Source organism: Penicillium arizonense (assembly GCF_001773325.1).
Source record: "Penicillium arizonense strain CBS 141311 chromosome Unknown PENARI_contig004, whole genome shotgun sequence".
NCBI lineage: Eukaryota > Fungi > Ascomycota > Eurotiomycetes > Eurotiales > Aspergillaceae > Penicillium > Penicillium arizonense.
The window spans coordinates 1405550-1416810 of NW_019173281.1; the positions used below are offsets into that span (position 1 = coordinate 1405550).

General features: G+C 47.0%; 4 protein-coding genes across 4 annotated transcripts; 3 read left to right on the forward strand and 1 right to left on the reverse strand.

Annotated features, from left to right (window-relative positions):
* Nucleotides 1-631: 631 nt before the first annotated feature.
* PENARI_c004G04536 (uncharacterized protein) lies at nucleotides 632-1636 on the forward strand (the record flags this gene model as incomplete). The annotated part of the gene is made up of 1 exon (XM_022629088.1): nucleotides 632-1636. The coding sequence occupies one exon, from the start codon at nucleotides 632-634 to the stop codon at nucleotides 1634-1636; it is 1005 nt and encodes a 334-aa protein (XP_022490765.1).
* Nucleotides 1637-2508: 872 nt separating this feature from the next.
* PENARI_c004G05184 (RTA1 domain-containing protein) lies at nucleotides 2509-3528 on the forward strand (the record flags this gene model as incomplete). The annotated part of the gene is made up of 3 exons (XM_022629128.1): nucleotides 2509-2680; nucleotides 2770-3012; nucleotides 3071-3528. The coding sequence occupies 3 exons, from the start codon at nucleotides 2509-2511 to the stop codon at nucleotides 3526-3528; spliced, it is 873 nt and encodes a 290-aa protein (XP_022491227.1).
* Nucleotides 3529-6207: 2679 nt separating this feature from the next.
* PENARI_c004G11436 (uncharacterized protein) lies at nucleotides 6208-7874 on the forward strand (the record flags this gene model as incomplete). Its single annotated transcript, XM_022629452.1, has 2 exons — nucleotides 6208-6949; nucleotides 7009-7874. The coding sequence occupies 2 exons, from the start codon at nucleotides 6208-6210 to the stop codon at nucleotides 7872-7874; spliced, it is 1608 nt and encodes a 535-aa protein (XP_022490977.1).
* A 382-nt stretch (nucleotides 7875-8256) lies between these two features.
* Nucleotides 8257-10313, reverse strand: PENARI_c004G05035 (ferric reductase family protein; the record flags this gene model as incomplete). Its single annotated transcript, XM_022629120.1, has 7 exons — nucleotides 8257-8262; nucleotides 8363-8796; nucleotides 8863-9441; nucleotides 9490-9782; nucleotides 9848-9867; nucleotides 9927-10056; nucleotides 10111-10313. The coding sequence occupies 7 exons, from the start codon at nucleotides 10311-10313 to the stop codon at nucleotides 8257-8259; spliced, it is 1665 nt and encodes a 554-aa protein (XP_022490756.1).
* Between the last annotated feature and the right edge of the window lie 948 nt (nucleotides 10314-11261).

Consider the following 11261-nt stretch of genomic DNA (forward strand, 5'->3'; position numbering starts at 1 on the left):
TATTCTCCTTTACCATCAGAAACTTCTCTTATCCGAAAAATGGACCAAGATATGGTAGCTTCGGCAGCTTCCGATACAGCAGACAATCAACGTGTTGTGAGAAGACATCGCGCCCGCCACACCAAGTCCCGCAATGGTTGCTATCCTTGCAAATTTCGAAGGGTGAAGGTACGACCGGACCTGTTAATTTTACCGACCACATGCTGATTTCCCCAAGTGCGACGAGATTCAACCCGCTTGTGGCACATGTTCTTCCAGAGGCGAACCCTGCTCCTACCCTCCCCCACGCGTGCCCTCGAAAAGACCTCCTAGATCAAGACCAGATACAGAGAAAGACGATGGGAAACTCTTACCGGATTCTTTTGAACCGTCTGATAGAGGTCTCGGTTGCATCAAGCCCTTATCAATAAATGCGACAGCACCGGCCATCATCTCGAACCAATCCCACCAACCCCGGCATGGAGATCTAGAGATGAATGACTTGAAGCTCCTTCAATATTACCATCTACACACTGCAAGACGAATGACGTTGCACCAGAGGAGATCCGATGTTTGGCAGCGGATTATCCCTGAATTAGGGAGTAAAAGTCGATTTCTGATGCATCTGCTCCTAGCACTGGGGGGAATACACATGATCAAACAGAAGGCTGATGCTAGAGAGACTGTTGATATTGTTGAAGACTCAGATACAGTGGACTTGGCAATCATCATAGAACATCATCAAAGAGGGTTGGAAGGCTTCAGAGAAGAAGTGTCCCGCATCTCTGCTTCTAACGCTGAGCTCGTTTTCACGGGGTCCATACTTCTTATTGCATTTGCCTTTGCATTCCTCGGGGTTCAGGACCTCAACCCGATTACTGGGGCGGCAGAAGAGATGAGCAACGCTATGGCAAACCCTTCTTTAACAAATGATGTCCTACGCCTTAACTGGTTATACCTCAACCGAGGTGTAACTTCCGTGGTAGGTGATCAATGGCCTGTCTTGAAAACCAGCCGGCTCCGGCAGCTATTGATGTTATCGCATGGCGATGAGTGTTGGGAGAATTCATCATTCGATGCACCATCTCGGCTTTCTCGTTGCCCACCCCGCCTATTGAAATTTGCCGAAGGTGCTCATCAAGCAGTCGCCTCCATCAAGGCTTCTTTAAATGCGCTTGAACCCGCCCCGGATGACTTATCTAGCTACTCGGGCACGCCAACATCTCAACCTTCATCGTCCACGACGTTAGACTGGGCCATGGATGCGCACTTCGAGACAATGCGCATCCTAGACTCTGTTTACTCGCGCATTTTATCCGTATTGCGGTGTGCGGCAACCGAATATCCTACGGACAAGGAGATCCAGTTGGATTTTGAGGAGGCAGCGATTCTATCCTGGCCGGCTTTGCTCCCTAGTGCCTTTTTGGCGTCGCTTGAGAGAAGCGACCGTAACTGCCTTCATGGACACTCGCTCGTCATCCTCGCTCATTTCTATCTGGTAAACACTCTGGTGGATACTTGGTATATGAGGGGCTCCTTTGAAATCGAGATACTAAGAGTCAATGCGCTTATTGATTCACTGAATGATAGCCAACTGTCAACATTCATGCTATGGCCCAACGAGGTCATGAAGTTGCCACTAACCTGTATATCTTAAATCACATATATAGGAACAGCGAAGTACCTGATAATATCGCCACCGCCGTTTGCTACATATTTGTGCACTTGTAGGGCATACACACATCGCATGCCACATAAAACGATTCATCCAAACATACGTGGCAGCGCTTGGCGAGAAAGGAGTCTTGATGTCTAGCTATGGATAAAGTCGTTGAAGATTCTCTCTATAGATTAATTACCTGATCACTAGTTTGAGTTGGATTGTTGTAAAAATTATCCTAGTCCTTCACTGATGTCAACGGTGCAACATGGCATGCTCATCGTCATTTCTGTCACTGTCAACAGCCTCGAACAGAGATTGCCAAGGAAAACGAGCGCCTAGAAACTATTCAATACTGTCCGTTCTACCATTGAAAATATGAAAGTCCCTTGTAACGAAGGTACATTGATTCTATGGATTTTTTTTTTAAAAAAAAGGAGATCGACCAGTGATGTTCCAGGGGTCTGAAGATGTCGGACTATCTAGGCAGACTCGAAAATTCTGTTCATTTCCAATCTATGAATAGATAAGAAAAGTGCCGCCCAAGCCCACAATTCAAGAGGGAACAAGATCGGCAAACCCGAGAATGCGAATACGGGTGGGTCTGCCAGTCCCGACCATCTAGTCCCGCGGATACAACCTGCAAAAAATGAAAAACTAACTTTTGCCCCAGATGCGAGTACGGCTCTTAGAGAAATATATCATTTAAATTATCGAGCCGTCGCGCTTATGTCTAACTTGTTCAATTTCTTCCGTTCATTTACACATCCTCGAACAGTTTTTCCAATCCCCCCATACGCCTCGAGGATCTCTCGAAGTATACCGAGCCATTTTGAAGTCGGTTAATCCAAACTCGACGTCCATATAACATGAGTACCAACGAGAATGATGGGGTGAGCTTTAAACTCTACCGCTATACGCCCTCTCTCGTGGCTGCAATCATCTTCATTGTCGTGTTTGCCCTTGCGACTCTCTATCATCTTTACCAAGTCGTTCGCACACGATCCTGGTACTTTACCATCTTCGTCGTCGGAGGAGCCTGTGAGTTTAACCGGCCTGAATACAACGGGCCTCCAACCCTTTAACATGATTACCACAAGAGCCCAGAGCATATCTGACAGGTGTTATAGTTCAAATCATAGGTTACATTTGCCGCGCGCTGGCCCACAACGACAAAGAAAACATCCCAATCTACTCAGTTGGAACAATCATGATCCTTCTTGCTCCTCCTCTGTATGCGGCATCCATATACATGACTCTGGGCCGACTCATCGTGCATCTGGATGCTGAGAGGTTGAGTTTGGTGCCAGTAAAATGGCTTACTGCAATCTTCGTCACAGGAGATGTAATCGCGTTTCTGATGCAAGCAGCAGGTAAGCAATCCCTTTCACGTAAAATACTATCTTTAATGAAAACTAATGATGGATCAAGGCGGCGGGATCATGGCGAGCGGAACTCTCAGCGCGATCACCACTGGCGAGCACATCACAATTGGCGGTCTTGCCGTACAATTAGTGTTCTTCAGTGTCTTTATCGTAGCTTCATCAATCTTCCACTACCGGATTCGCAAAAACCCCACTGAGAAGTCTCTCAGCCGATCGCGCTCCACTACCTGGGAACTTGTCATGACTGGGCTGTATGTGGCCAGCATTCTCATTCTCATTCGATCAATTTTCCGATTGATTGAATACGCCCAAGGCAACGATGGATATCTCATTAGCCATGAGATGTTTATGTATGTCTTTGATTCAACGCTCATGTTCTTCACCATGGTTGCGATGAGCATTTTTCACCCATCGAAGGTTCTTTCTCGGCCATCGAAACCACGACGCTCTTCAAAGAAATCTCATTCAGAGAACACAGAGTTTCTCTCCTCGACTGAAGTCTAGATTGTCCTTCTGTCCGTGGAGTTAAAACGTGGGCTTTTTGCTTGAGGATTAGAGACACGCGGTCCAGGAATTCCTGCGTAGGCCAGCAGGCAGTTATTATTACGTTTGACATGTCTATTTATTACTATGAAACTTCAATTTAAAAAGAGTAATCTCAATAACTGAAGCGTATCCATGGGTCATTTCGGGTCTTGCCTTCCTAATAAACCACAGAGCTATCTCACGAACAGAGTAGACCAGCGGCCTCTTTGAGGTTGTAACGAACAAAGAATTCCACCGGAGCCATAAATTAGTCAATGCACTTCATGGGACTTGAATTGATTACGATGGATTCGGGTGACATTAAAATCAATGAGCCGAAGAAATGATAGAAGCACGAGATGCACGAGATGCAGGAGACGCTATTCAGTATTTTGAATGAATCCTCAATCTGAAATAAAAGGGGTCCTGTTATTTTCCGGTCGAGTCTTCCTAGAAGACTCGGAGACCATATCCGGCTAGAGTCGATATTTTCGCCTGTACCAAGATTTCATCTCCAGAATTTTGAAGTCCATCGGTTGTTTCGTGAAGACAGTAGGTAAAGTAGTCATCTCAACCGTTTCCCCATTTAGCGGCGCACCAAAGACCAAAGCACCCTTGGAGTGACCTGAAAGGATATTGTCTTGATCTTTGTCAGATGGCCGAGCTGTCCGAACTGCTTGCAAAAAGTTAAGGCGTCTCCAACAGTCACCTTGACAATGCTGTCGTCACCTTTGAGATGGAGACCCGCAAAGTTGCCAGAAGTGAGCGTGTGATAGCTGACGGAAGTTTGATTTAACGCTAACGCCATGCGTCATAGACAGGCTCTCGATGCTCTGCATGGATGCAGCCATGAAGTTGTATTCGATTGGCAAATTGTTGCATGGCGAGGAGAAGTCTGGCACTCTTCTACCAACAATTGCCTCGCCCAGGTCAGAACAGAACAAGCAGCTAATTCCATGCAGCAGAGATGACCAGGCCAGACCTTCTTTTTTGATTAGTCCTATTCAAGTGAAGGCTGCTTACCGCCGAGGGGTGTGGCGGCTTTGTTGGAACGAGGATCTCAACTTTCGGAGGATCTGCCATGCGCTTGTGTGTCTTGTGTCCTACTATGCAGCCGCTTCCCTGGTAAATACTCTCAGGCGGTTTCGCGCTTCTCGGCTGTGTTCTCGTAGACTTTGTTCGCGGTTTCATCGAAAGTGAACACTCATACCTTCGTGTACCACGGGTTTCGCGAGTCTACTTCAACGACTCCTTGTGCTTTGCAAGTCTTTCCGGCGTAAGTGGCTTGAGGCGTATAGTCTAGGTCAACTTGTCGGCGTCGTGAGCAATTTCTGGTGAAAGTCGAAAGACCCGTTGCGCCTGTGCCGCCGACTGCGACTGTCTTGTCACTCGTATTGATACAATCTGCAGGCCAAAAGCTTGAGTGGAGAATCGGATCTTGATATACATCCTCTAGGCCTGGTCAGTTTGGGAAGATACACTGTGTGGCGAGCCCGGTGCAACTGCAGAACAAGCTCGACATAAACTTGCTACCGCTGTCTGACTCGGGTGATCATGCCGTTTTGACCGAGAAGCAGGGTCGGAGATTTTTTGTCGGATATTCTTCGGTCAATGACCAGGTCTTATAGCCTTCGGGGATCCTGAGGGCGCATGTTGGACACGGCGAGTCGATTCATGTCCCTGGATCAAATTCTCAATACTAGAGGGCCCCCAATACCATGACCGGCTCCAGAGACGTTCGCTTCCAAGCCTTGTTTTTGGAGAGGTAGAGCAGATAGACGCCGGTGAACTACTACCAAAGATGAAAACTTTTAGGTCAAGATTGACTGTCCTATCAAAATCAATCGCCATTCTCACATGGAAATGTCCCGGGGGCGGATAATTTGGCTGAGCACAAGTTGGGTTCGGCTGCTTCCATTTCGACACTAGTGCTCACTCCTTGGCACGCCAGGTTGAGTAGAATTCGACCACGACTGGAAGAACTGAAACCTGACCCCTCGAACTTGCATTTATTACCTTGCTGAGTCTTTTCATCGTTTTATTTTAATCTAAAGAGCTTTTCAATCCCCCCGGGGACTGTAGGATGCGAATGTAAAACGATAAGGAGGAAACATGTTGACATAGCATGCTTGCCTCAGGGATCAGCCCCCTTTGTTTGCTTGAGCTAGTCCACAGAACTATTTAGTCTGCTATTCCTCCGCTCACCACATGCCGGCAAAGTAAAGAACTTTGCTTGAGAGGGAATATTCCGTTGGGCGAATATATGGCGGGGCAGAATATCTTAGCTAGACCGAATAGGGAGAATGGGGTCAAGCATTGTGCCTAGATATAGTGTATGAACTGTCAATTTACCGGTGCCGAGAGGTCGGCGCTCATCAGGGTCTCTTTTCGTCCAATGAGAGAAGAAAAGGTATCGGAAGTTCATTCCAGCGATATTATATCAAGGCACAGTCAGATTTAAGGCCGTGGCGGGACAGGCCATGAGACTAGAATGGCGTAAGCTGGATGAGTGTTGTTCGGCAAACTATATACAAAATTGTTTGCTCTCCAGAGAGTAAGCTATAAAATGAAGGAGGATATTCCCTGTCCTGAGGAGCTTACAGATGTCTTTCAATTGAGAGTTTTCAGTTGCTCCGCTAGCCAGCTCACATAGCCAAGATGCTCATTCCTCATCATCGCTCGTGCATACTAGTGCTACTGCTCCAGCTTTTGGATCTAGCTGTGGCACATCCCCCAAGAAGTACCACGAAAGCGTGCACAAATGCTACTTTCGAGTCTCTCACTCTGCCCAACATCGATGTTCTTTCAATCGATTCTGTGGTCGCTCAAACTACTTGGCCATCGCCAAGCGACTTAGTCAACGCGTTCCCCAGCACTAAAAGCGGCACTGTGGAAGTTTGCCAACTCACTATCACATACACCCATGTCGGCCAAAACGATACAATCAATACGTGGGTCTGGCTTCCCATCACCTCGTGGAATGGCCGATTCGTCGGTATGGGTGGCAGTGGGTGGGTGACAGGTACAGCCAGTTCGCTCGCTCAACCTGTGTTTGAGGGCTATTCTGCGGCCTCCACCGATGGCGGCCACTCAGCCTCAGCCAGCATTCAATCATGGGCGCTCAAGGGTGACGACTTGAATTGGTCACTTATTGAAGATTTCAGTTCTATCACTCTGGACGAGGCCTCCTCATTCGGCAAATCTGCCACGCGGTTATTCTATGGATCCCTGCCTAAATATTCGTATTTCAACGGTTGTTCTACAGGGGGTCGTCAAGGCCATATGCTGGCACAACGTTTCCCAGCGCAGTATGATGGGATTTTAGCGGGATCTCCGGCTATCAACTGGGATGAATTCATACCTGCCCAGTATTGGCCTCCATTGTTGATGCAGGAGCTCGGTAAGTCTGAAAACAAAGTCGTCAAAAATGCCGAAAGTCGCTAATCCCTTTTTCACTAGACTATTATCCATCATCCTGTGAATTAGATGCTATAACGAATTTTGCTATCAAAGCTTGTGATGAACTTGATGGTGTCAAAGATGGCATTGTTTCTATGCCAGGTCTCTGCTATTTCGACCCTTTCACACTCGTTGGGAAGAAAGTGCGTTGCACAAACCCGAGCGACACGATCACGTTGTCTCAGAAAAGTGCAAAGTTTGCAGCTTCTGTATGGGCTGGTCCCAAGGATTCAGACGGATCCTCACTATGGTACGGCCTAACCCACGATGCTCCTCTCACAGGACTTGGTGGGACCAACTGTTCTTCGCCGGACGCCTGTGAGCCTACTCCGTTCTTCCTCTCGACCGACTGGCTTGCAACATTTTTATCGAAAAATCCGTTGCTGGATCTATCGACAATCGGTCTGCAAGAGTTCCGACAACTCTTTCATAATTCCGTGACGGAGTTCCAGTCCGTTATTGGAACTCGTGACTCCAATCTTGCTGAATTCAAGAAATTGGGAAACAAAATGATTACCTGGCACGGAATGAAGGATCCATATGCGTTCTACAATGGCACGGTGGACTACTATGACCGCGTCCGAGCTTTCGACCCCGAAGTTGGAGACTACTATCGCTTCTTTTCCGCCCCTGGTGTAGAACATTGCAGCGGCGGGCCAGGATGGTTCCCCGGCGATGGTTTCAAGGCCTTGGTCGATTGGGTGGAACGTGGAAAAGCCCCCGATACTCTGTTTGCACTTGCAACACCCACAGCCACTGGGAGCGCTGATTTACCAACCAGGACAGCACGTTTGTGCCCCTATCCAAAAGTGTTGACTTATATCAAAGGAAATCCCGATAAGGCATCATCTTTCACTTGTAAATGAAGAGATATGTTCACCTGGTGATATCAATTATCAGCGAGAACGAAAGCCGTGCAAGCTGATAAAAGGATCGCAGATAGCTCAGCTTTACTGGATAATTAGACTAAGCTTCGAGGACTATGCTATAGAAGGAATTTGAAAGATGTTACGGGCTACTGATAAATAATGATTGTGAAGTTTTGAATGCCTCTGTTCCTAGTTCCAAAATATATCAAGAAATCAGACACGCAACATGTGACACTAAAAGAAGATTGATCTAGGACGCTTCTAAAGGTGAAGGTAAGTATTCGAGCCAAAGTATTACAGACGCATTCTTTTCCTAAGGATCATAAGTCATAACCGGGCAGCTAAATAATCTACTCTATTTACAATAAAACCCCAATAATCACCGCTATGGTAGTTATGTGTTAGATCTCACCTCACCACTCGAACTCCTGAGAAGGGCTTTTAGTCAAAGTCAATTTCAAGCTTGGGTCATCTTGTAAGCTCACCTCAGTGTAGAGTGTTAATGAAGGTCCATCATTATACAAGTCACTGAAAACAGCCTCGCGTATCGCACTCATCAATCCACTAGGACCGCAAGCACCGACAATGATGCGGTCGTCTATGCTGCTGCTTGAAGCAACAGCAGCCGCGATAAGCTTGCCAATATCAGGACGTCCAGGTCGGATGTCATTTATAGGTAACGGTGAGCCTGTGGCCATTTCTAACGCACCCTTCTCGAGATCATTTATTTGAGAGCCCAGTGGAGAAGGCTCTATTGAAACCACGCCGTCTTTCAGAGAATCCTTTTCTGAATGCGATTCTGGAGTGGTGGATAAGGATGTGCCAGAGAGGTCAATGGCGCGAGTGAAGTGAATGAGTACATTCACATTCGGATGGCTCTCAAGCTGCTTGAGCTCTTGGGTGAACCATTGAATGGACTCTATTAGATAGGATTAGTTACTGCAAATAAAGGGATATCCTCTGTGCATCCGAGTATCAAACGTACCACTTCCTCTCACTATCCAGATGAAATCAATGGCCTTGACCGATTTTGCTGATGCTTCGATCAGGTCCAGTGCAATTGCGAGAGTAAAACTGGCACCGCTGCCACCGGCGACAAGTACAACCCGGTCAAACACATTGAAATTAGGGACCTGGCCATATGGACCGTCAACAGAACAACGCAAGGACCTCCCTGGCGCCTCTTGGACAGCCTTGTACAAGTCATTTGTAAAACCATCATATACACGAATGACAAACTCAGTCGGGCTCGAAGACAATAGAGTGAACGGATGGCTTTCAAACCAGCGGATGGCGGGTACCCACAAGAAGGCATGAGATCCAGGACTGGAATGAATGCGGCGGCTGAGTTTCACCCGAAGGGCGTTGTCGGGCAGCGCCGTGACAGTGGCGAAGTTGCCGAAGAAATTCCAAGCTAGCTTTGCGCTTCGAATAATGCGATCCAGAGTCCAAAGGCAGGCAGTAAAAATCACGATAACCACGGTTGACGACGAGAAATTCGGACGGTGCATCCCTACTGTAATCATGATTAAGATGAACATGAAAATGTGTAGCATGTAGAAGACTAGATCTCGTTAGCATCGAAGAAGGGACACTTGACAGGGAAACTCACGCTCGTAGAAGCCTCGCATGAAGTAGGTAATGGTGGAAAGACCGATGATCACCATGGCCATGCCGGCAATCGAACCGCAGAAGTTTTCGGTCTCCTTCATTGATTCAAGGTTCCCTGTTTCCGACCAGGCACTTAGGTATACTATACCATGCAAGCAGCTTGTGAAGATGCAGGTGTAGCCGGCGACTTTGTGAAGCGGGCGAAGCTTCTCGTAGGATCTGGCCGTCAACGGTGCGAGCGGTGTGTTTTTCAGGGCTAAGAAGACCAAAAGCACCAAATTTGCGACGGAAATCCTGTCGATTGGTCTTTGTTAGTCTCTTTGCTATAAAGTTGGAAGGTATTAAGGAGCTGCACGAACCAGCCGAATCGTTTGGCAACCTGGGAATCCGTCAGTAAAAGTCTATACCATGACTAAAGAATGAACCAGATCAACGCACATTAGTGAGCTCTGTAAAGTCAACATTGGTCAAAGCTAGAATCAGATTGATAGCCCAGTAAATGGTATATAGAATAGACCGATCTGTCCTTAGTCCTATCGTTGAACTGGAAAGAAAGCGTCGAGTTTCTCTGTCACATTCAGACCATCAGTATCGTACTGAGAACTGTTTTGAATTAACATACCTATACTTGCGAGTCAAAGTAGGATGCCTCTTTTTGGGACCATAACGAAAATAAATCACACTTGACCAGTGGAATACAGCAAAAAGAACCATAATCGCACCGATAGCGATTGCAAAATACTTGTTACTCCATTCATTATGAGACAGACGCAGTGCCTTTGCAGCAGCCTTGGCAGCAGCCTTTGCAGCCTTGGCGTCACTCATCGAAAATTGGAAACAGGCTTGGAATCCAAGTATGACAGAAAATCCCGGGATGGACACAACCCAATGGGGGGAGGCTCTCATTAATTAAGATTCTTCGATTCGAAACGCATCAGATAACAAGCCATGCCAAGAGCGCGAACTCACAGCCCCAGCGACTCCACTTTCTCAAAGGATGTGGATTTGGCTATTTTTCGGTAGTCGTGGGACAAATAGAATGGAGCTTTACCCCGTCGCAAGGTACCCACGAGATCCTTTTTCAGGCCCGACTAGGAAAGGAAGCCGGAATGCAAGAGATTATTCTGCCATTCTGATAGGGTGGGAGTAGAACTTACGCCTAGGCCATTAGGCAAACATGGCCTTCGGAAGATCCATTCGCTTTGGCACTCCCCCGCGTACCTTTCCAATTTTGCATGGCCGCCAGAGAGAGGGAGATTCGAAAACCCAAGATACTACGAAAACAAACTAGGTCTTGTTATAACTATAAATTTCTATACAATTCAGTTGTCGCGTGATACAGGGACCGCTAGGGGTGACGACACACCGAAAGTCAAGATTAATCTAATCAATCAGATAAAGTTTGAAAATTCTTCCGAGTGACGCTACTGGCTTTATTTCATTTACCGGAAAATTACTACTGTATTAATTACTAATGGGACCCCACAAGCGCCCAAATTAACTAGAAAGTCGGATAGAAAGGTAAATTAACCGTGTATTTCCTAAGGTCCATGCCGCCTTGCGCTTAGGAGTTATGGCCTGCAGCAGCGCTAGTATTCAGGGAAGTGTTCACTGCAACCTGTCTGAACATCGTAAGGACTGAGTCAAATGGCGTACCTGAGGTCATAGTTCCTGGCCGAAGCGGAGCATTTCAGAATAAAATAGGCTTCATGCATTTACTGCATGTGGCTAATAAGAGACCATTTAGCAAAGGCCAGAGATCCAGTTTGTCGT